The sequence below is a fragment of the Bos indicus genome, chromosome 7, assembly GCF_029378745.1.
Source record: "Bos indicus isolate NIAB-ARS_2022 breed Sahiwal x Tharparkar chromosome 7, NIAB-ARS_B.indTharparkar_mat_pri_1.0, whole genome shotgun sequence".
Taxonomy (NCBI): domain Eukaryota; kingdom Metazoa; phylum Chordata; class Mammalia; order Artiodactyla; family Bovidae; genus Bos; species Bos indicus.
In genome coordinates, this window is record NC_091766.1 from 44,753,725 (window position 1) to 44,777,996 (window position 24,272).

General features: G+C 46.6%; 1 protein-coding gene across 4 annotated transcripts in view; it reads right to left on the reverse strand.

Moving 5' to 3' along the window:
* The window catches only part of FSTL4 (follistatin like 4), a 660,210-nt gene that overhangs the window by 225,529 nt on the left and 410,409 nt on the right, over positions 1–24,272 (reverse strand). For 3 of the 4 annotated variants that reach the window (XM_070793583.1, XM_070793584.1, XM_070793582.1), the window contains one exon: positions 7,530–7,778. In XM_070793583.1, coding sequence (XP_070649684.1) covers positions 7,530–7,778 — 249 coding nt within the window. Of the gene's footprint in view, positions 1–7,529; positions 7,779–14,605; positions 14,973–24,272 lie in introns of those variants that run through there. The other variant, XM_070793585.1, reaches the window with a different exon arrangement.

Consider the following 24,272-nt stretch of genomic DNA (forward strand, 5'->3'; position numbering starts at 1 on the left):
ATGGCTAGATGGCATCACTGACTCGATGGACATGAGTCTGAGTGAACTCTGGGAGTTGGTGATGGACAGGGAGGCCTGGAGTGCTGCGATTCATAGGGTCGCAAAGAGTCGGACACGACTGAACGACTGATCTGATCTAATCTGATCTGTGAAGTCAGGCCTCCAGTCCTGACCCTGCTGGTGCTCTCAGGTCCTGCACAGCCTGGCCACCCAGCAGACATTCAATAATGTCTCTATCTCTTCAATAAGCAGTGCTGGGAAAGTTGGAGAGCTGCATGTAAATCAATGAAGCTAGAGCACACCCTCACACCACACACAAAAATAAACTCAAAATGGCTTAAAGACTTAAAAATAAGACATGACACCATAAAACTTCTAGACGAGAACACAGGCAAAATGTTCTCTACCATAAATTGTATCAGTGTTTTTTTAGGTCAGTCTCCCAAGGCAATACAAATAAAAGCCAAAATAAACAAATGGGACCTGGTCAAACGTATAAGCTTTTGCACAGCAAAGGGAACCATAATCAAAGTGAAAAGACAACCTATGGAATGGGAGAAAATATTTGCAAATAATGCAACTAACAAGGGCTTAATTTCCAAAGTATACACACAGCTCCTACAATTCAATAACAAAACCCCCAAACAATCCAATTTAAAGATGGGCAGAGGACTTAAATAACCATTTCTCCAAAGAAGACATACAGGCCTATAGGCACATGAAAAGATGCTCATCATCGCTAATCAGTAGAGAAAGGCAAATCAAAACTACAATGAGGTAGCACCTCATACCAGTCAGAATGGTCGTCACTAAAAAGCTGATAAATAAATTCTGGAGAGTGTGTGGAGAAAAGGGAACCCTTTTACACTATTGGTGGGAATGTAAATTGGTTCAGTCACTACAGAAAACAGTTTGGAGGTTCCTCAAAAAAATAAAATTAAACTGCCATATAATCTAGTAATCCACTCCTTGGTGTATACTCAGACTAAACTAAATTTTAAAAGATAAATCCATCCCTACGTTCATAGCAGCACTATTCACAGTAGCCAAGACATGGAAACAACCTAAATGTCTATCAGGAGATAAACAGATAAATGTACATGCATCTATGTACATACATAGATACATATGATGGACTACTACTCAGTCATCAAAAAGAATGAAATAATGCCATTTGAGGGAGCATGGATGGACCTAGAGATTATTATACTAAGCAAAGTAAATCAGAAACAAAAAGACAAATGCCATATGATATCACTTACAAGTGGAATCTAAAATACTACACAAATGAGTATCTATGGAGCAAAAACAGGTCCACAAACATACAGGACAGATTTGTGGTTGCCAAAGGGGTGAGTGGGCTTCCCTGTTGGCTCAGGTGGTAAAGAATCCACCTGTAATGTGGGAGACCTGGGTTCAATCCCTGGGTTGGGAAGATCCCTTGGAGAAGGGAACGGCTACCCACTCCAGTATTCTGGTCTGGAGAAATCCATGGACTGTATAATCCATGGGGTTGCAAAGAATTGGACACAACTGAGCGACTTTCACTTCACTTCAAAGAGGCGAGGGGTCGAGGAGGGAAGGATTGGGAGTTTGGGGTTAGCAGATGCAAACTATCACATATAGGATGGCTAAACAGCAAGGTCCTACTGCATAGCACAGGGAACTATATTCAATATCCTGTGATAAACCATAATGGAAAAGAATATGAAAAAGAATACACATGTATAACTGAGTCATTGTGCTGTACACTCAACATTGTAAATCAACTATACTTCAATAAAATTAAAAACAAACCAACATCTTTGAGTGAGACAGCTTGGTGGAAAATGCACACATTCCCCTGTGTGGAGCTCACAGGAAAGGCCAGGAAGGTACAGAGAGATTCCTTTGCCAGGCCTGGGGAAGCAGCAGTGGCCTTTGACAGAATGCAGGTGGGGCCAGGAGTGGAAGGGCAATTGGAAGAAACTGGAAACAGGAAGGGGGTGGGGAGAAAGTGGAGGTCAGTGCCAAGAGGCCAGAGCATGCTAAAGGAGGGCACACTCCAGAGGCTCTGATTTTCGTCTCTGGGTCCCTCTGGCAGCTGCTGAGTTTCCCATTCCTTCCTTAGGGGAGAGGAAGTGGCTGGTGCTCTGGTGCAGGGAGGGGCTGTGAGTTCAGGATAACTCAGCCGCCTTTCCTGCAGAAGCTCCAAGCTGGGCCCCTTACTAACCTGCACAGCCAGGAGGCCCAGCCCAGCAGAGGGGCCTTGCCCACTGACCATGGCACCTGAGTCCTCACTCCACAAAGTCTCCTGGGGGAAAAGGAAAAGGCAGTCTCGCCTACTGTGAACATGACTTGCTGGGACTGAATTAAAAAGAGCCCCAAAGTTGGGGGTGATGATGAAGGGTGGACTACAGCAGCAGAGCCCGAGGACTAGGGGCCTCGCTGGGGCTCTGGGTCCCCATGTGGGGAAATGGGAAGGTTGGACTATCTGACAGTCCACTTGAGTTCAAACTACCTAGGTTGGCACACAGGCCTATCTTTTCCCCCCTTGTCTCCACTCATCCATAGTCTCCCTCATCAACCCCAGCTCCCTGTCAGGACCCGCATTTTAATCACTTGCTCTGTCCTGAGAGTCTGCAGGTGTTACTACTTCATGTCTGCACCCTGTGAAGCCCTTATTCACTCTTCAAGATTCATTTCAATTGTCTTTTCTCCAGCTCCCTCCCTAGACATTCCCCTTTTCACACTCAAGTGTACCAATCCCTCCCTCGTCTCAACTGGCAGTTTCCGAAAGCCTTTCATGCATTCCAGAACCTTCCTCTAGACTTGGAATCAGGAGTTTCTGGTTCTTCTCTTCCACCTCTACAAGCTTACCAGGTGAACTTGGATGCCTCACTACATTTCTTTTCAAAAAGTAAGGCAGTTGGAAAGGTTTTAGAATTTTGATCATTTGGAGATCAAATTCTAGTCATTCATTAAATAAACATGGAGGACAAATGTCCTTCTTTCCCCTTGTTCACAGGACATTCACACCCTTGACTTCTAAGCCCATATCGAGTGTAATCACACGTGAGCAGGGCTCTTAGAGCCTCCTGCTTCCGTCCCTTGACTGTGCCACCTGGATGTTTGCCATGATGTCACCATTATCCTGAGTGATGCTGATACTGCTTAGAGAAGAGCACGCATGACGATGTGCCTAGCCCTGCTCATTTTATGCTCACGACAGTCTATGAGGTAGGCATTATCATCACCCCGTCTCACAAACATAGTAAGTGAGACAGAGAGAGCTTCTGTGTCTTCTCCAGGGCAGCGTGGAACGGTCCCATGGCTGGCCTCAAGGTGATGCCTCCAGGCCTGTGCCACCTGCCCCCTCAGTGCGGGCCTCCCCATGATGCTTCCTCAGGCCCCAGCATTTCCCTGGTGTGGGGACCACTCCAGCAGAGTGAAACCAAATCCCTAGGATGTCTGCCCCCACCATAGCCCTGTGCCTGCTGCCCCCACACCTGGGGAAGCTGAGAGTCTGCCTGAGGCTGGGCCAACACAGCTGGGAATGAGAGTATCTCTCCCTGGCAGGGCAGAAGAGACTTGGAAGTGGGGAAATGCCCTGGAGGCATGGGACTCAATTTATATTCCTAAAGCTATAAGATGCTAAAGTAACAACAACGTCTAAATACCCCAAAGAAGAAAAGAAGTCTTTGGCAACAAGTTGTATCTGCTCTGCTAACTTGTAACAGAAGGTTGAGTTTTTATTCCTTCAGAAAAAAAAAAAAAAAAAAGGTTTGCTAGTGAGCCTATTGTATGTTTAAGTTTCAAAATAAAGAGGCAATTATTTCCTCTGATTTCAAGAGTCTGGGAATTCCCCTCTGAAGCACCAAGGCGCACTTGTGCACTTACAAATGCCATGCGGGATGAGGAAGCTTAAGGGTCTGTTCAGAACTGAACCTCTAACAGGCTCCTTTCTTCCATAATTTCATGGTTTGTTTGGAAAACTGCCTAACTATGACATTGTATCATCTGAAATAATACAAGCCTGGTGTGCTGAGTGATGGCTGAGAGGCAAGCTCCTCTTCTCCAACACCATAGGAGATAAAGCGTGAACTCAGAGCTGAGTCAGGAAAATCATTTTAAAAGTGCCAACTAGTACACAATAAGGAATGCCATGTCACAAGATAACTTGAGACACAAACTCTAGAAGAAGTTAAAGGTACAGAGAAATCTACCCACTATCTTGGTGTTTTGGTGCGGAGGACAAATGTGACTAATTCTGCCCCAAGGAGAGAGACAGTATTCCACCTCCTTCATCCCCCTGACTTTTCGGATGTCAGGAGAGCTGGTATGGAAGCTGCCAATGGCCTCTGAGACAAGGCTGCAGAGTGCAATTTGGATTTTCTCACCAGTGAATGATCCCTAAATGATGTATCTCATTCTGTATTCACACAGTATTCCATTGCCATAGCAACTAGAATGTGTTACCACAAGTTTTCTTGTACTTGGTCTTTGAATGCAGCCGCTCCTTCCTTGCACAGCAGTAAGCACCCTGTGACCCCAGGTGGTACCCCCAAGAAGACACCCCCCCCAACAAGGGTGCAGGGAAGGGCTCTGGTGGCAGAGCGACTGCTCTGAACTGTGGTGGCCCGGCCTGGAAGCCCACATCCACTTTGCTCCACACACCCCAACCCCATAAGGACCATCCTAATATAGTGACTTCTGGGGGTAGAGAAAGCCCCAGAGAATGAACTTATAATTTCTCTTTGTAAAGTCTGATGGGGAAAGAGAATGAAACATGAAGGATTTTAGAATTTTTGTTCGGACAGGTAGAAAGGCATTTTCAAGTTTCCTGAACCAATAACTCCCTGGACATTTGGGACAGAGACAAATTGTCATCCTTGGAGCTCAAGACAGCATTACACACTCTGCTGCCATCTTGGGGTGAGGACTGTAGGAAGCTGTCCTTTATACCCACCCTTCTTTCCCCCAAGAATCCCATCCTGCCTCCCTCTAGCACTCTGTCCATCCATTACCTCCTGCTCCCTGTGAAAGCCAGGGTTCTGGCAAAGATGAAGTTTCTCCCCAAAAGCACCCTCCTAGGGCTTGCCTTCCTCCATGGCCACTGGGACCCTGGGGTCGGTGAACTGCTTGCTGGGCATTCCCTATGGAAACACTAGGGGAGGAGAAGCTGGCTGGCCCTCCTGCCTCCTGGGACTGGAGCTGATGCTGAACCAGAGGCAGTGAAGGCTTCTCTGTGGGATTCAGAGCCAGGGGATGAGGTGTGTAGACAGGGGAACCCTAGCTGCAGGTGGACATCTCCAGGATAGCTTGACTCTCAGCACCTCCCACCTCCACTCTCCATCTACCAGCAAGCTGTCCAAGCCCAAGACCATCCAGGCAGGAGTCCTTGTTCCTGCTTCTGCATCTCCCTCACAGCTTGTGCGTCTCCCTGCTCCAGGCCTGAGGCCACCATGAATTAGATAAATGATGACAACAGGTGTCATTAATACCCGACATGTGTAATGTACCTGGCCCATGCTAAGTGGTTTCTGTGCTGCATCTTATTTACTTTTCTCCACAGAGTAGGTGGAAACTGCCAGCAGCCCCTTTTAACAGCTGGGCAAAAGGCCTAGAGAGGCGGAGTCATGCACTCAAGGTCGCACAGCTGGCCTGCAAACTCAGGTCCCTCTGGAACCTTGCAGGCACCTCTCTCCATTGAAAAAGGGTCGTTTGGAGATCGGCGCTGCCACGGTGAGTGGGTGGGATTTCACAACATCAGTGAAAACCCCATTGAATCAGAAGGATTCGGTGGATAAATTCAATCAGTGTGAAGCAGAACCGAGACCTAATCTGCTCGCCCCTTCTCAACGCTCCCGTCACCCCTCATCACGGCAGGTTCTGTGGTGGTTAACTTTCCCTCGCGTGAAATGAGAAATGCTGTATGAATAACAGATGGTGAGGGAGGCCATGCACACTCTGATGTAGAAATATAAACCTTTAGAAAGGTGCAGTCTGGGGGAATACTGGAAACTGGAGAATGGAACGTCAGTCTATAACATGCAACATGACCAATAAAGCTGGAGCAAGTGGCCAAGTGTGTTAGTGCTCACGGCTGCCGAGGCACAGGCAGGCCTGGACTGGGCAGGGCTTCCAGGCCTCGGACATTTTTCTTGTGCTTGTTTTGGTTTGATTTCCACATTGGGCCTCATGATTTCTGAAGTGCCCCAGCATTCATGTCACAAGCACACCCATGAAAGGGTCCAAGACTCTTCCCATCACAGGATAAACTCAACAGTCCAGAGACCCACCTGCTCCAGGAACCCCTGCCAGGGCCTGTGGGCAAGGAGGAAAAGCTACCTTCTCTAGGGTTACAGGAGGCCCATAGACTTGGGCTCCTGCATCGTGACTCCTCCTGCCACACAGACCTGATGCCTAGGAGAGTGAGGCCTGAGCTTGGCCCTTTCCTCCTGAAGTCCAGGCCCCCAGCTGTGGCCACACAGAAGTCCCTCTCTGTCAGTGTCACAGGCACTCAGTGGCAGCAGGGCTCCATCCCAGCTTTCTCCTCCCCTCCCGGCCCTGCCCCACAGCAGGTCTGGGACCTCACGCAGGCCCACGTGGGCCCCCCACCTCCAAGATCCCATAGCTCAGGCCAGAGGACCCATTCCCACGTGCACACAAGCTGCTTCTGCTGTCTCACATCACCTAGATTATACATGTGTGACCATTTGGGCTCAGCATCGCAAACATTTCTACAGCCTCTGACATGCACCATTCATCGCAGCCACACAGACACAGAAATTTGTGGCCTAACTCTCGTGTCTTGGAACATCTGTGAGCTGTTGACACCTTCTTGGTGTCAACAAGGCCTTGAGCCACATGTTAGTAAGATGATATTCATGTAAGAAGAGCCACAGGCCTTGCCCCTGAGGCTCTTACCCTCTGCCAGGAGCTGGCACTGCTCTTCTCACTCAAGGACAGGGCATGAACACTTTGGCCCCCTCCTCCATGGAGATGGTCTGACGTCCATGCAGGACCTTCCTTAACTTGCTCTGAGGTGCTCTAGACAGGCCAGACAACCACTCTAGGCCAGAGTTGGAGTGACTGCCATGCTGGGAACCTCTGTCCTGGGGTGGGGAGGGGCCCATCTGACTACTTTCTATGCACAGAGTGACCTTCTGATTCATGAGACATAGTCCAGAGGGGTCAGTGTGCTCCCTGCCACCACCTGGCAGGACCCACCCTGTGAGAGAGACCTGGGCAGTGTCTTTTAGCCTGGACGCTATGGACATGGGCTCTGCACCAGCCCAGACTTCCTGGGCCCTCTGGTTCTGCTCTCCCAGGCCCTTCCTCAAGGGCAGGGGCCTCTGGAGGTGGACGCAAATGCACATGCAGCACTGAAACACTGCTACTGCTTTTAAGGCTCCAATCTTCCTCTTTCTCTATTTTTTAAAAACACATTTAACCTGTAGACTCAGCACCCAGGTCATTTGCCAGAAAGTCATTAGAGGATCTATGATAAAACCCACAAGCACAAAGGCACAGAGCCATCTTCCTACCTTTAAGGAAGCAGTCCTTGTTGCGGACCATGACGATCTTCTTCCCCAGCAGGCAGGCAGCACGGTGGAGCTCACAGTGGTTTTCGTAAACCCTCCCGTCTGAGCCACACACGGGCACATAGCTGGGCCGGCAGGCCTCCAGGCATCGGCACTCGGGCTCCCCTGTCTCCCTGTTGAGCATACACCTGCTCCCGCGGCCGCACAACTTCTTCCCGCAGGAGGCTGGCAGCTCGTCGTGGCTGGAAAGTCCTGCGAGGCACACAAACACAGAGGGTCAGCCGCCAGCACTCGCGGGCATGGGCCACCCACATGGCTCTCTCAGGCTGTGTTGGCCAGAGTCTGTGAAGCCAAGGCATCGGGGCTCAGCTGCCCCATGGAGCCCCTGCCCCTCCAATGGGTGGTGGACAGGAGTGCTACAAGCAATGCCCTGTCATGTAGAGCCCAGGTTTTATGTCTGGCTCCCACCAAGCATCTCAGACACAACCCCTGCCCGTCCTGGGAGGGAGGAGTCAACAGAGGGCCATGCGGAGGTGGTAAGGTACCAATGGACCCTGCTGACTGAGAGGCGGAGGGCTTGCCAAGGGATGGGGGCTTGAGCCAAGGTTCCTGTAACCACCATGCAGCTAGCATTTGCCTGCCTTAGGGAGGAGACCTGGCATGAGCAGGGGTTTTGTGCAAGAGTGGGGGTGGGAAGTAAGGGGTAGCAAGATGTGGGTCTGTCTTGCTAGATTCAGAGAGCCAAGTGGAACTTCAGTCTGATACGTTAGGCACTGGGGAGCCATGGTGGAGACTAGTAACAGTGGAGTAAGGAGAAAGTGGTTCTCTAAGTGTTTAGGAATGGGGGCAGCCAAGGCAGGGAGGTCAGAGGTTGACCATTTCCTCTGGAAAGAGTATGGTTCTCCAAGACACAGGAGCAGGGGTAGCACTGGCACTCCACTGCTCAGCCCTTCCCTGGAGGCTCAGAAGGTAAAGAATCTGCCTGCAATGTGGGAGACCTGGGTTCAACCCCTGGGTTGGGAAGACTCCCTGGAGGAGGGAACAGCTACCCACTCCAATATTCTTGCCTGGAGAATTCCATGGACAGAAGAGCCTGGCGGGCTACAGTCCATGGGGTAGCAAAGAGTCAGACACGACTGAGTGACTAGCAATAACAACAGTCCTTCTGGCATAATAGCACAGCCTATGTCCATGGGCAGGAGGGCTGAGATCATGGAAACAGCAGCTGCCGTGCTGCTGTGTGTCTCCTGTACCCAACACACACCCATGATGATCTCAGGCAGTGGTGTCCCGAGCTCACACACCAGAGCAGTGGGGCAGAGTGGTTTCTTGCTGAAAAGGCTCACTTACGTGGACGCTTAAGCAAGCATCCATCACCTATGGGACATTCCTCAGGAGCCCAGAAAACTGGATTATGGCCATGTGGCATTAATGGCAACGGATAGGAAACTGAGAATTATAAAAGGATATCAAAACACAAATAATTGAAACATATATACAGATTTTACAGCCACAGAAGTCTTTGCTTTTAAGTTTTAATTAAATTTTCTTCAAAATATTGGCAAGACAGAATGGCCCTGACAGTCAAGACTGAACTTTCAGCCTCAACTCCTACTCTATGGGATTAAAATGCCTAAGGAAAAAAAAGCAAAACTTGTTTTTGGTTAAGTCTGCTTTTCATCATTATAGATTTGAAAGGAAAAAAATCAGTTATCAGTAGATTAACTGCTTGATTCAATAACTCATTTAAATTCTTCCAGCCTTGGCAAGCTAAGAAATATTGACTTTTTCTTGAATCATAATAAGCTAGAAGGTCAAAATATCTCTTAGCAGTATAAAAGTACAGATCCTAAGTGGGCGTGTGAATCTCCTTTATCCACTTTGCTAATTGTTGGCGTGTCACTGCAAAGACTCAGGGGCATTCATGGGCCCCTGCTCGCCCTGCTGGCAAGGCTGATGGGCAGAGGAAGCCGGGGTGCTGGCTCGACAGTGGGAGGCTCTGGGCTGGAGGCCCCCCACCCACAGTGTCTATGGCTGCTTTGCCATGGAGCGTGTTTGATTAGCAAAATTCTCCTGGGTTACCAGGGGAAGTGCTGGCGGCTACTAGAAGAAACTAACAGGCTCTGAAAATATCAGCCTTTGTTTCTTTCCAAGACAATGCTGCCTTTGTATCACTATTTTCATCAATTTTCCTATGTGATGTGAAGGACACCCACTAGTGGCTCCATTTAAGACACTGAGCCCAGCTTTCTGAGCCTCTGGTCTCACAGTGCCTGCTTTGGGGGCTTTGCCCTGGCTGGGCTGCCCACGGAGACAGGCTATGCCCTCTCTCTGGGTACCTCAGCCTCAGTGTACCCCTGGGGCCCATTTCGGCTGCCCCTGCCAGTCGGAGTGCCCCTCTCTGAATCCTCTGAGCCCAGGAGGGCCTGCCTGATTCTCTGGCCTCAGGAGATGCCCAGGGTACAGAGCCTTTATCTTCTTGCCCTTGCCCCCATCATTGACTCAGGATTTGTGAAACACAATAGTTTTCAAAGCTGTCCTCCCTAACTCTGTTTAACCCCCAGGCTAGAGGCTGGGCTGGGAGGGTAGAGGGGGACCATATGCAGCGATCTGCTCAGGGGTGTATCTCTCTTGCTTTCTCCAAGAGGGGAGCTGGAGGGATGACAGTACGAAGGGGAAGCCACTGTGTGTAGAGATGGGCCTTTGCTGGGATACAGGGGGCTGGAACCAGGAGGGCAGAGCAGGAAGGCCCTTCAGAGACCACCTAGTCCAGTGCAAACATCAAAGGAAGGGCCAGTTCGCATGGGCAGGCACGGGGAGAGTCCCCTCTACCTGACCTTGGCCCTCTGAGATGCCCACAGCCCAGGCTGCAGCCAGCGCCTCTGAGGAGCAAGCAGCACTGCACTGCCCAGGTCTGATCATCCTGCCAGTGTGGCTCTGGGGGCCTCTACCAAGCTGCGCTCTGAGGGGCCAGTATCAAGAAAACACTCGTGCCGACCTGTGCTCATCCAAGCTGCCAAGACACTCAGGTTCTCTCCAACATGGAAATGGGCTGTTGGCACATATGTGATTTCTAATGATCTGCAACGAGGACAGAAGTCGCTTGAAAGCCCTGCACTGCCCTTCCCAGTCTGTGGCCGGCAAGCCCACAAAGAGCTGAGAACGTTGTGCATGGGGGTACAGGGGCCCCGGCCCTGCCACCGAGACACCCGCCAAGTGTGGTTTCAGAAACGAGTCCCTTGTCACCACTTCCTCCTTGTTATTAAAACAGAATGAATTCCCCACTCCTACCAGGACGATGATAAACCAGTAATGGGAAAGGTAACCAAGTGAGACTGCCAGCAACTGCCTACAGTATTTATGGGTACGACCATGATGCCTGGAAAAGATATAATGCGCTTAATTTATAGTCATAAAGAAAGTCATTTACCCAGGTTAGAAACCGATCATCTCACCAAATAAGTGCTTTTCAACACTAATTAAATTTACTGAACACAGTCAGACATGGGAATTGTTACATGAAAGTTATGGTGGCAGAAGAAACAAGTCCATCTGTAACCAGTCAGTGCTAAAGTCTCCCTCTGCAATTCAAATGAGGATTCTCCACGTGACTGCCCCAGACCCGGAACTGCTACCTCAGGGCATGGGTGGAGGCAGTGGAGGATAGCAGTGGTCAGACAAGCCACCCAACCCCAAGAGAGGGATCAGAGGGAGCAAGCCTTCCCCATTCACCGGGAGCAGGAAGCGTTTCTTGTTTTGTCACCATTGACCGCAGGGCAGAGCACAGACAATTCGGCTCTTTTGCTTCCAAACTCTGACTCAGTCTCAACTGGTTCCTTGCACAAGGCACACTAATGAGCAGGCAACCTCTCCGAGCAGGATATGGCCTGAATAGCACAGGGGGGAAACCCCTTAGTGTTCCACTCTGGGATGCTCAGTGCCTTCAGGTACATTTGCCCGGTGCGGTGTTCCGTCTGAGAACTCAGCCTCGGCTTGCCTGCTGAGGAAGCCCCTCCCCTCACACGGCCTGTGGCGGTCATTCTCCATCTCTCTATGAGCAGTACTGCCTCAGTCCCCTGGGGAAGGGCTGGAGCTGAAATCCCCACTACCTGGCCACACGCCACCACAAAGCCCTAGTGAGGTGATGGCATGGTTCTATGGTGGCTGCAGAATCACGAGTCATGTACAGATGTGACAGCTGGACAGTAAAAAAGAAAAAGAAAAAAGGCTGAGTACTGTTAGGTAGGTAGAATAGGGAAAAGGAGTCCAAAATGGCGGTGGCTAAGACAAGGAAGGTCAAAGGAAGGTCCGAGGACCAGAGTGAAGACTTCAGGCAGAACAAACAGCACTCCTGGCTAAGCCCAATTTGCATAGGGCAGGCCCAAGTGGAGGAAAAAAACCTAAGAGGAGGAGCCAAAGCGCTTTCTCACGGACTCTCTCTCCCGCGTGCGTGCGCTCTTCTCTCTCTTCTCTCTTCTCTCTTCTCTCTCTCCTCTCTCTTCTCTTCTCTTCTCTCTCTCTTCTCTTCTCTCTCTCTCTCCTCTTTTCTCTCTTCTCTTCTCTCTCTTCTCTCTCTCTCCTCTCTCTCTTCTCTTCTCTCTTCTCTCTTCTCTTTTCTCTTCTTTCTTCTCTCTCTCTCTTCTCTCTCTCTTCTCTCTTCTCTCTCTCTCCTCTCTCTCTCTTCTCTCTCTCTCTCTTCTCTCTTCTCTCTCTCTCTTCTCTCTCTTCTCTTCTCTCTCTCTTCTCTTTTCTCTTCTCTCTCTCTTTCTTCTCTCTCTCTCTCTCTTCTCTCTTCTCTCTCTCTCTTCTCTCTCTCTCTTCTCTCTCCTCTCTCTTCTCTCTCTCTTCTCTTCTCTCTTCTCTTTCTTCTCTCTCTCTTCTCTCTCTCTCTTCTCTCTCTCTCTTCTCTCTTCTCTCTCTCTCTTCTCTTCTCTCTTTCTCTCTCTTCTCTCTCTCCTCTCTTCTCTCTCTTCTCCTCTCTCTCTTCTCCTCTCTCTCTCTCTTCTCTCTTCTCTCTCTTCTCCTCTCTCTCTCTCTTCTTTCTCTCTTCTCTTCTCTCTTCTCTTCTCTCTTTCTCTTCTCTCTCTTCTCTTCTCTCTCTCTCTCTTCTCTCTCTCTCTCTCTCCTCTCTCTCTCTTCTCCTCTCTCTCTCTTCTCCTCTCTCTTCTCCTCTCTCTCCTCTTCTCCTCTCTCCTCTCTCCCCTGCTATCTTCTAAATAAAATAGAGCTATAACACTGATTTGCCTAAGAGCTGTAGCACAGTTTGTCCAAGACCCGAGAGCTGTGATGCACCGAGGGCTTTAATGTCCGTTGCTCCAAATCTTTGTTGTGATGAGACAAAGAACCAAGGAACATACACTCGTGTGACAGTACCGAAGAATTGATGCCTTCGAACTGTGATGCTGGAGAAGACTCTTGAGAGTCCCTTGGACTGCAAGGAGATCAAACCGGTCAATCTGAAAAGAAATCAACCCTGAACATTCTTTGGAAGGACTGATGCTGAAATTGAAGTTCCAATATTTTGGCCACCTGATGCGAAGAGCTGACTCACTGCAAAAGACCCTGATGCTGGGAAAGATTGAGGGCAAGAGGAGAAGGGGGATAACAGAGGACGAGATGGTTGGATGGCATCACTGACTCAATGGAAATGAATTTGAGCAAACTCCAGGAGATAGTGAAGGACAGGGAAGCCTGGCATGCTGCGGTCCATGGGGTCACAAAGAGCTGGACACGACTGAGTGAGTGAACAACAACAACAGTGGCTTCACACTCTGCAGGGCCCAAGACAGGCCAAGGAGAGTGGGTGCGGACACTGAAGATGAGAGGCAGCACATGCAGTCCCAAGAACTGGCCGCCCTGCCTGCTGATGGCCTCACTGCTGCCTGCCCTAAATGCCTGCCTGTCACTGCAGTGGTCTCTGGTTCCTGCAGACAGAATGTATTTGTACAGGGATGAAGGGCCCACCTGTCAGCAGACATAGGCATACACAGATTATATGCGTTACTTTCTGTGCATCGATAGGGATCCAGCAGGGAGCTGAAGCCTGTATCTTGTGCTGTGGGCAGGTTTTTTAAAGACCTAGAGTGAGGGCTTGCATTTGGAAGAGTGTGTGTAGAGGAGCAGTGATGTGGGCTGTATCAGCTGGAGCTGGGTAATGGTCACAGTACTTGCCCACATCTTCCCTAACAACTCAACCTTAGACATGCCCAAGATGGTCTGGAGACAGGGTGTCTGTAAACTTTGAATCCATCATTACAGAAGACACCCAAGTGCCTTGGAAGTAGTTGCAGAATTCAGGTTTGTATGAGAGCCAGGCAGAGACCCAGGTCTACAGCCAGTGCAGTTTCTACACACTGTGTGGAGTTGGGGGTAACAACCAGGCACTTCAGGAGTGCTTGCCAGCCAGCTCTCCATCCACCCATTCATCCAATGAATATTTATGAAGCACCTCTCATGGGCCACAGACCCTATTCTAGATGCCAGGGACACAGGCAGACTGGGACCCTGTCTTCAGTTCACTGATATCACAGAAAGACACACAAGAATGTGAACAAGTGAACACATATAAGGCAAATGTGGACTGCAGAAAAGGCCAGGAAGGAGTTAAACAGGGCACTGCAGTGGGCAGGCTTCCATCTGGAGGTCAGGAAAGAGAGGAGGTGAGAGTTGACCTGAGATCTGAAAGTCAAGGGGCAGAGCCCCAGACAGCACAGCAACTTGGGGTGCCAGAGCCCAGGGTACAGAACAAGCGGAGAGGGTCAGGCCTGGATTGCTTCCAGGCAGATCTCACAGGGCAGAACCAGTCTGTAGAGTCAAATTTGCTGTTTGCCCATCTGTATCCCCAGGGAAGTGGGGTGACTCTGGCTCCCTGAAAACTTCAGTCAGTTTGTGGGAACTCAGTGTTGGAGGGGAACCCCTCTCCTGGGTTCAGCACCGCCTGCTCCACACCTGGTTAAAAGGCCTGTCCTCCAACACCCGCCCCCTCACCCCCCACCCCAGCCACCATTCCTAATATTTACACAAGCTTATCTAATCCTCACTTAGCCCTCGTAACAGCCCTGTAAGGTAGATGCACTGACCTCACTCTGAATGTGGCATGTACATCTGCCCACTTTACAGACTGGGAAATATGAGTCCTGCAGTGACATGCCGATGGTCACACAGCAAGTAGATTTTAGGTGGTGGAGCCTAGATTTGAATGAGTCTCACCCCAAATCTCTCAGACTTGGAATAATAAGCTCAGCCAGGAATATGAGTTCCCTCAAGGAACCCAGGCCAGAAGGATTCAGATGTCTAGTCTGGGCTTCTCTAACATCAGGACACACACAGATGTCAGCACTCCTGGCCAGCAGGATCGCTGCTGCTCACACATCCCAAGAATATACAGCCTGGAGGCCAATTTAGCAACTTTTCTGAGGGCTATAGGCTCACAGCGTCACAGGAGGAAGTCCCACTTGGATCTTAGAACACAGAATTCCAAGCCCATGCATCGTCATGCATGGACACCTGGCCCACAACCCCCTCCTTCCATTGTGATGTCTCAGCCTCAGTGGCCCACTTCCCCCCTCCTCTGGCCTTTTCCCCTGAAATTGTTAAGGTGACTGCTGGGCAGACGTGATGTCCTCTCAGTGACCACACAGTGCATCCTAAGCCGAGACTACTGTGTGCTTCATGAAAGAAGAAATTTGACCAGCTCAGAAACACTTGACCAATGTTCCAGCTTCCAAAGCTTAATAGAAACATATGGCTACCCATCGCTGGAAGGTAATGCTACTGTTCTGTGTGTGGCTCACAGATACTAGATTAAGGTCTGACAAATTGGCTTCAAAACACACCAATCAGTCAAAGCCAGAAATGCCTGGCACACAGAGAGGGAAGAAGGACTTCTAACCCTCAGCAGGCTCTCAATTCTGCCTGAGGAGTTTGATTCTAACCAATTCTACAGCAGACCAAAGCTCAGACTAGGATATTACACACTGTCCTACCTCCCTGGGCAAGGTTTCTGGAGGTAACTATTTCCGGTCAGGGATGAAGAATGTAAGTGCCAAAGGACACTCCTCTAAAACCTGAAAACAGGACTCTGATGAGGATACAAAATGAGCAGTGTTTAAGATTTATTCAACTCGGTTATGAGGGACCCTCAGGAAGGTAAAGCTGGTTCAAAGGAGAGTTGGTGGAGGTACAGGTGTTGGAGAGATTAGGTGGGATAAGGCTGCCAGGAAAGACGTACAACTGGGGAATGACCTACAGGGCAAGAACACCATACCCTTTGGGGGGTATTTTTTCCACCAGAAAGAAACAGTTTGCATTTTTACTGGAAACAAATCTGCAAGTTAATGTGTAACTGCATAGTGTGGGCCTTTGATGAACACAAACTAATGAGGTGAACAGAGATATAACTGCCTAGTTCAGAATGGTGTAGCATTTTGGGGTGAGTCTGTTAAAAGATGTTCCTGTATGACACAAGAGGACTTGCCACCCTCTCTTGGCCTTATTCCCAAGTTCTGGGTAATTTTCCCAATGTCAACAACAGTGGCAGATGTCATCTGAGTCACCTGCCAGGAATTTCATCCTTGTCTCCTTCCTGTGGAGCCCCCAGCCTCACAAAAGACCCCAGAAGGAGGAAATGAGACTGCAAACCACCGAGCTCAGCTCTGCTGGACTCTCACTTGAGAAAGACAAGTGAGGTGTGTGGGAATGTGAGGGCACGCTGGAGCTGGACGTGTGTGAGTGAACTCATCCTAGAATTTACGTGATTCCCAAATCCCATCTGGGTTTCAAGTAACTCAAGGGTAAAGCTCACATTGACCCAGCCCCGGGCTCCTGGCCTTGTGAGCTGTGTGAGCCCAGTCAAGTTTCCCACTCTCTTTTCCCTCTAATTTAAATACAAGGATAATGATGCTTTGCCCTTTACAGGATCTTTTTTTTTTTTTTTTTTTTGAGGATTACATGAGCTGATTTGTGTGAAGGGCTTGGCACATAGTAGGCACTCAATTCAGACATTTGGAATTACTGACAGGTTAGTTATAGTCTTAAGGAGGTCTGCCTTAATGAAAAGGGGAACAAATTTATACTGCAAGTATTGCCTGGTTTTAAAAGGCAGACTCACAATAGCACGCTTCATAATATCTTGAGGAAATGCTTCCCTTGAAGCTTCCCCTGCACTGGAAACTTGCTTGACCCAAGTTAAGTCTGCCCAGCTTTCGGGGGCATCTGAAATCACACATTCTCAGGGCACGGTGAGCAGCACTGGCCTGCGGCCTCCACTCTGCACCCCAGGGCCTCTGACCTGAACACACTTTCGAAAGCAGCCTGGACATGGGCCCCGGTCCTGTGGCTGTAGCCGGCTGCTCTCCTCAGTCAGTCCTGGTGTTTCTCTCTCCTCTGGGAACCTTTTGCACTGTTATGCCATCTCTCCCTCTATAGTGTATTGATGACAGTGAAACTACCTCACTCATGATTTCTAGAACTTTCTCCCTGAGGCCTCCCACAGGCATACTCCACTTAAAAGGGGCTCCCAGACTGCTAGCCTGGATCTTTATCTGGCTGTTTGCTGGCGCTCAGCACTTCTCGCTGTGAAACTGGGGACCCCCACTCACATGGCTCCCCAGACAGTAGAGCAAGCCCTGGAGCAGGGCCACTGTAGCCAATCTCCACCATCACTCAGAGCTCCAGGGTGGGCATGAAGTGGTCTCTCTGGTTTCAGAGGAAAGACCAGGTTCTACTTCTGCTGAAGAGAGCTTGGCACAGGGCCTAGCACAGAGAGGGCTGAGGAAAACATCAGAAGAAAGACCAAATCTTATTAACACACTTCAGAGACCTAAGACAGCTGGCTTAGTAACCAGAAATCAATGGTTCTAAAGAAACAGACACGGCAACATAAGTAATAGAGTAGAAACTGGACAGCATTTGGTGGGAGAATGCACTGGACTGGACTGGGTTCTGTCTGGATTCCACCAAAGCAAGCCTTTTTCACATGTGAGCCCAGTTTCCATATGAGGGGGTATCTATAATTCCCTGAGACTGGATTTAGGATGTCTATAAGAGCTTGTGTTCTAACATGCACATCTTTGGGCTGTAGTAAAACTACGATAATCCCTCCTTTTTTCTTTTTGCCTCTATTTGCCCTACCAGGTTATCTCAACTGGCCTTTGAAGGGTTATTTTGAAGACATTGTTGGGAAGAAAAGCTGCATAAAAATGTGAAGCACAATTGGATTTTTGCCCTTGGGAGAGTTTCCTTAACAAAATGGTTTTGTTTTAGAGCACTTCCTCCAAATACATTCCTATCCCCAGGTTTCCGTTCATTGCCTAAAGCCTCTCCAGTTCACATCTGTCTTACTCTCTGTCACCAGGGCCCTCATTTTTCCTCCTGGTACTCAGCTCCCTTGTCACTTTCTCTGGGTCCTCGGGGGTCCCTGCGTCTTCCAGCTGAGGGGGGCAGATGTTGCTGCTCTCAGTGGGTCCCCTCTCTCGCTGATACCTCATTATGTGGGTTTGTTCCTGCTTCTCCACCAGCTAATGATTCAAGGCCGTGACACCTTCGGCTGCCTCCAATTATTTTGAGGATTATTGTGGAGACACTCAGCATGAGCCACCAGGATGCTTCCTAACACTTTAGACCTATGAACACAGAAGGGATGTTAAATCCTTCCAGGGCCATTTACCTGCTGTACAAATGCTGCCCCCAGGTCGACACATTATCCTGGTAGATCACCTGTCATTGGTGTATCTTACAAAACTGAATAATATGTACTTCTTGATTATTCCTTTAAAGCAAGAAATGGAGTGCAACAAAAATATCTGATATTAGCACAGAAAAATTTAGTACTTTCTAGTCAGAAGGGCGGGTTTCCCAGGTGGTACAATGGTAAAGAATCTGCCTGCCAATGCAGGAGATGCAGGTTCAATCTCTGGGACAGGAATATTCCCTGGAGAAGGGATTGGCAACCTGCTCCAGTATTCTCGACTGGAGAATCCCATGGGCCAGAGGAGCCTAGCTGGCTACATTCTATGGTGTTGCCAAGAGTCAGATACGACTCGGGAACTAAACAACAATAATAACCACCAGAAGGGTATCAGTTTCTCCTCTTAAAGACCTGCCCTTTCTCTCTCAATCATAAAAATACATGCTGGATAATATCGAAACAAAGCTCAGTAATAGTATCAAATAGATAATTCCATTTCTACTCTGGTTTGCCTGAACCCAGCAGCTGCTGAGGCCTCTGGTAGGTGGGCCTGGGGGCCCAGGGAGGCTGGCTAACTATCCCTCCTGAACAGCTGGGTGTGCTGCAGCTCTGAGCCCGGGAGTGCACACGCTGAATGGACAGCCAGATACTTCCTTCAGATGTCTCCGTAGGGGCCAGCGAAGTATTTCAGCATCTGAACCTGAGCTCCGGGGAGCAGGCAGTGGACAATAACCATCCACATGAGGGGGTCCGGCCTCCAGGGGGAAAAGAACAACCAGAATTAGAGCTGCTAGAGAAGGATAATGACTTCAACAGTCAACAAGATATCAAAACTCCAGGAGGAGTGAGCACAGCACAAGGAGGGTTTTCAAGAGTCATGATTTTTGAACCAAAAAGAAAATCAGAGGGATTTAAAAAGAGAATGGTCAGCACTGGGACTCAAATCTTCCAAGATCAAGTAGAGTACATATCTCAAGGCCCAGAGCAAAAAATAGAAGAAAAAAAAAAGTTCTGAAATATAGTAGTCATTCTAAATAAAAACTTTAAGGAAAAAAAGGCACAGAAGACAACTTCTAAATATGTCCTTTTAAATGGTCAACCACTGCTTCAAGTAAAGATCAGGAGCCAGACAGGGGTACTTGTCATCACCATTTTTATTCAAAAAGGAAGTGTAGTAAAACAAGAAGATGAAACATTAGTAAAAATTTGGAAGAGGCAACTAACAATTATCTCTTTTCACTAATTGTGCATCTGTATACTTAGAAAACCAAGAGGTTCTAGTGAAAAAATATGAAAATTTTAAGAGAATTATGATGAGGGTGGTTGGACAGATGATAAATATGTCAAAATTAATCATTCTCCTCTTCATTAGCAAAATAATTAGAAATAGAAAAGGGAAAATAGTCCACTCATAATAATGATAAGACCATAAAATATTTATGAATAAATTTAACAAGAAAGCCATAGGACTGATATGAAAAAGACTATAAAATATTATTGAAGGTCATAAAATAAGATTTGAACAAATGCAAAAACGTTTCACATTCTTGGGTGGGAAGACATTACCATAAATTTACAAATTTAATGCAATATTTTGGGAATTGGATAAAATAATCTCAAGAAGTTCATTTGGAAGAATAAATGGCCCCAGATAACCAAGAAAAATAAGAAAAAGAATACTGAAGTGGGATGTGACTTTTCTGATATCAGAACATCAAACCAGAAAGCTGCTATATGATCAAATCAATAAGATAATGATTGAGGAATAGACAAATCAATGACTGCAGATATGACAATAAAATAGAAGAGGGTCCAGAAATAAATCCCCATGTATGTGAAAATTCGATGTATGACAAGAGTGGCTACTACATAGGGAACATGATAGTCATTTGATAAATGATAGTCACTATATTTCGCCTAGCTATCCACCTGGAATGAAACAGCATCAGAAACTTCTCACAACACATAAAAGACAAAATTAAAGTAGCTGTACATGTTTAAATTATTCCTATTAAATGATGAGTGAATATAACAATACTTATACACTTTGTGCACAGCCTAAGCATTACAGTACAATAAACTATGTACTCATCAATGCACTTAAAAAAGTTTCATTAGTTTTGAATTCCTCCTATTTTATTCCCTCATTTCTACTCAGAGGTAAATATTATCTGGAATTTTTGTCTATTATCATTTTGTTTTTCTTTGTAGTTTGAGCTCATCTTTGTATTTTTATGCAGTATACTGCTTTTTTTTTAAACATGTTTCTGAACTTTACAGAAATGAATCACCCTATACTTACTTACCTGTGAAGTGACCTCTCTGCTCTTACACTGTCTAGTTTCACACCTTTGCATATACCTGCAATTCATTTTCACTTATGGTGCCCGTTGTACACACATGCCATTATTCATCTATACAGTTTATTTAGATTGTTGATTGCTTTTTCCCATGGTCCTCTTTCTCTCTTTTGTTTCTTTATTTTGGATTGAATACTTCACCTTTGGTTCTTTTCTTCTACTCAGATGAAAATTAAATATACTCTTTTTATTCTTCTACTCTTTAATCCATAAATTAAAAAATGTATAAATTAACCTAAGTCCAAAATTAACTAATAACTATACCCTCCACAGGAAGAACTTCAGACCATATGAACTATAATCACTCCTCCCTTGACCTAAATATATGAAAATAGTATATATTAATTCTGCTTTTATTCCTCATAATTCCTTCTTATGCCTCGAGTTTTCTTAGTTGTGTCTGTCTAAAATACCCATATTACCCTCATTTAAAAGAGTGATTTGTGCTCTGTAATTAATTCTATGTTCACAGATCTTTCCTCTCAACTTAATAAACATTTAATTATTCTGCTCTTTGGCTTCCTTGTTACTGAGATGTCAGCTGACAGCCTTTTCATTCTTTTGTATGTAATCCTTCTTTTCTCTTTGAATCATTTTAAAATCTTCACCTTGTTTTCCTGCAGTTTCTCCATGACGTGAAAGCGTTAGTCGCCCAGCTGTGTTTGACTCTTTGAAACACCACGTACTCCTCCTGCCAGGCTTCTCTGTCCATGGGATTTTCCAGGCAAGAATACTGGAGAGGATTGGCATTTCCTTCTCCAGGGGATCTTCCTGACCCAGGGATGGAAACCCAGTCTTCTGCATTGCAGGCAGATTCTTCGCCATCTGAGCCACTATGGAAGCCCCTCTATAATGTAAGTATGCAGATTTCTCTGCATTTGTTCTGCTTGCAATTCATTTGGCTTCCAGGAAGTGAGGATTCATGCCTTTCATCAGTTCATCACAGCCATCTTTACATATTGTCTCTGCTCCATTATTTCTCTTTCCCCCCTCCCCAGGCATTCTGATTAGACACGTTACAAGTCCTCATTCTACCTCCTTCTATCTCAGTATCTATTATCTCTTTCACATTTCCCATATTTGGTTTCTCTGTGCTGCATTCTATATAATTTTTTTCTAATTCATCTTCTAACTCCTGAATTCTTCAGGCCTTTTCTAATGTACTCTTGCACTCTCTCATTGAGCGTTTATCTTTGAATGTTTATTTCTGAAAGTTCTATTTAGTTCTTCATGAAGATGAATGGTCATCTCAAGACTCTTGATTTTCAACCATATTTGAATCTTCAAAAATCATTAAACATATATTTTATATTCCGAGTCACATTGTTATTTATGCTGGTTGTTGCATGGTGTTTCTCCCCCATGGCATTTCAAGTTTATTTTTTTAAGAGTGAGCTCACACTTCTTGGAAGTGGATCTGTGAAAATTCTGGATGCACAGTTTGAAGATGGGCTCATCTTGAGCTAAGCACTTGTGCTAGGTACTCAAGGACTCCATCATTCTGGGTTAAGCTCAATTTTATGTTTGAGATTTTACAGACTACCTAGGTAGTCTGCATCTGAGCTACAATTTCTTATAGAGATCACCATATGGTTATATGTTATCATGAGATTTTTTTTCCCCTTAATTTTGTCTACTCTTAATTTTGTGCAAGGACTTGAGACAAGCACATTCTCTTGTACTTGCTTGTGACAGGGTATGTTTCTTTCTTGTTTAATCCTCCATTGTGGATGTAATCCCTTGGAGTTTCTGGTTTATGATGGGAAGGAGAGAAATTTTTCCAGATATATCCAACTTGGAAGGACCCTGGGGTTTGTCCTTGGTGCCCTGAATTATGCTGGGTGATCAAACCAAAGCTAAGGTTCACCCAGTTTGGCCAAAGCCCTCCAGGCAAAGCCAGCTTCCAGCTACATTACTCTCTGGGTTCCTTATTTCACTTTCTTTTTTTAACCTCTAAGTATTCCTTACATTCTTACCAGCACATCAATGCCTATAAGGATTTAAAAATATATTTCTCTGCCACACCGCCAGAGGCAGAAGTTAGGTTATGACTTTTAAAAGTATTATATAACAATTACAAAGCTGAGGTAAATACAGGGATACAACACTCAACGCAGCACTGGTCAGCTCTTTGGAAAGTGGCTGAGAACTGTTCCTGCCACAGAAGAGACTCGGGGAAGCCTGTGGTCACTGCCAGATAGCCTCTTGCCATTTTTCTGAGTCCACCTGCATGTTTAAAGCAAACTTCAGCTCTTCCAACACCAGAAAGTTACAAATTAAAGAGAAGTCTATGAATGGGATGCAGTGGAGGAAAAAAGACACAGTTATCACCAGTAACCTATGTCCCTATCTTCTACCTCAAAGCCCAGAGCAGGGCCACTTAGGAGCAGTACTTTTCTCAGTATAGTGAGGTGGCCGGTGACAAATACAAGATCACGGACTTACCACTTGCAGACCACTTGTGATAACAGAAATAAAAAAGACTGAGTTGGGTTTGAAGTATCTTCTGAATAAGCAATGCCTTTAGGCACAGTGTGGGTCTCTGACCTGTAATGCCATCTGATCTCTAGTTTATATTGACCAGAACAAACCTGCTTTTGACTGGTCCTCCTCTCCTGAGGCAGACTCAGCGGAGAGGGAGGGCTTTGCTCTCATTGACACGTTTCTAACTAAAGCCTGGGCAGAAGTCATTCTGTACCAGTTATTGGATCAACCTTATCTAGAGTGGCAAAACGGGACAATATTTAAAACCAAAATATCCTTCTAAGCAGGTCTTATTGGCCAAAACAAAACTATGTTTGATTTGTGACAACAAGCATACTTATCATTTCACATCTAAATGTGTCAGAATGACTTTTGCTATTTTATTCCAAGGGGAGAAAATTCTAATACTATTTTAATTTCAAAAATTCATAGTTAAGAGGTAGGCAAGTGGGGAGTGGGGTACCACAAGGAAGGGGACCAAAGAATGAAGGCCATATTGGTTCTAGTAGCAGCGCACTGGGCAGTGGCAGGTGGGATAAGGACCCACAGAGGAAGATGGGGTCAGGATATTACTTTATATACAGGGGAACCTAGCAATAGATGCATACCTTGAGGATAATGGGAGCCAGGTTTCTTACAGAAGAGAGTTACAAATAAGAAAAGAGGGAAGCTAAAATGAACTCTAGAAAATGAACTGTGTGTGTGTGTGTCCTGTGTGTCTTTTCTGAGAGGAGCCAGGAGCAGTAAAACTCCAGTAGTAAGGAGCACATTTTATTCTCATGTCTTGGTTTCTATATGCAATTCACCACTAATGGGAACCAAGGCTCTTTGAAAAAAATGGCTTATTCCAGGGAAGGGGCAGGGAAAGTATAAGAATAGCCCAGGGTATCTTTTGCCAGAAAGTAAGGAAAAGTCTTTTAAAAAAAAATCATGGAACATATCAAAAGATGCAGAATACAGTTTGAAGAAGCTCCTGCTGGCCAAATCTTGGACCTCCTGAAAATAATGATAGCAGCAGGTAATATCCCATTGAATAAACAGAAATCCACAAATCCACAGTGAGTTTTAAAAACTGGGCAAATAAATGGGGTAAAGTAGAAAAGTCTTCCTTACAGTAGAATTTCAATTAATAAGAATAGAAGAAATAAAGGAGGTAGAAAATTTTAATTTGGCAATGATAGTATTAATTATTTCAGGCCAAGAAAATCAATAAAT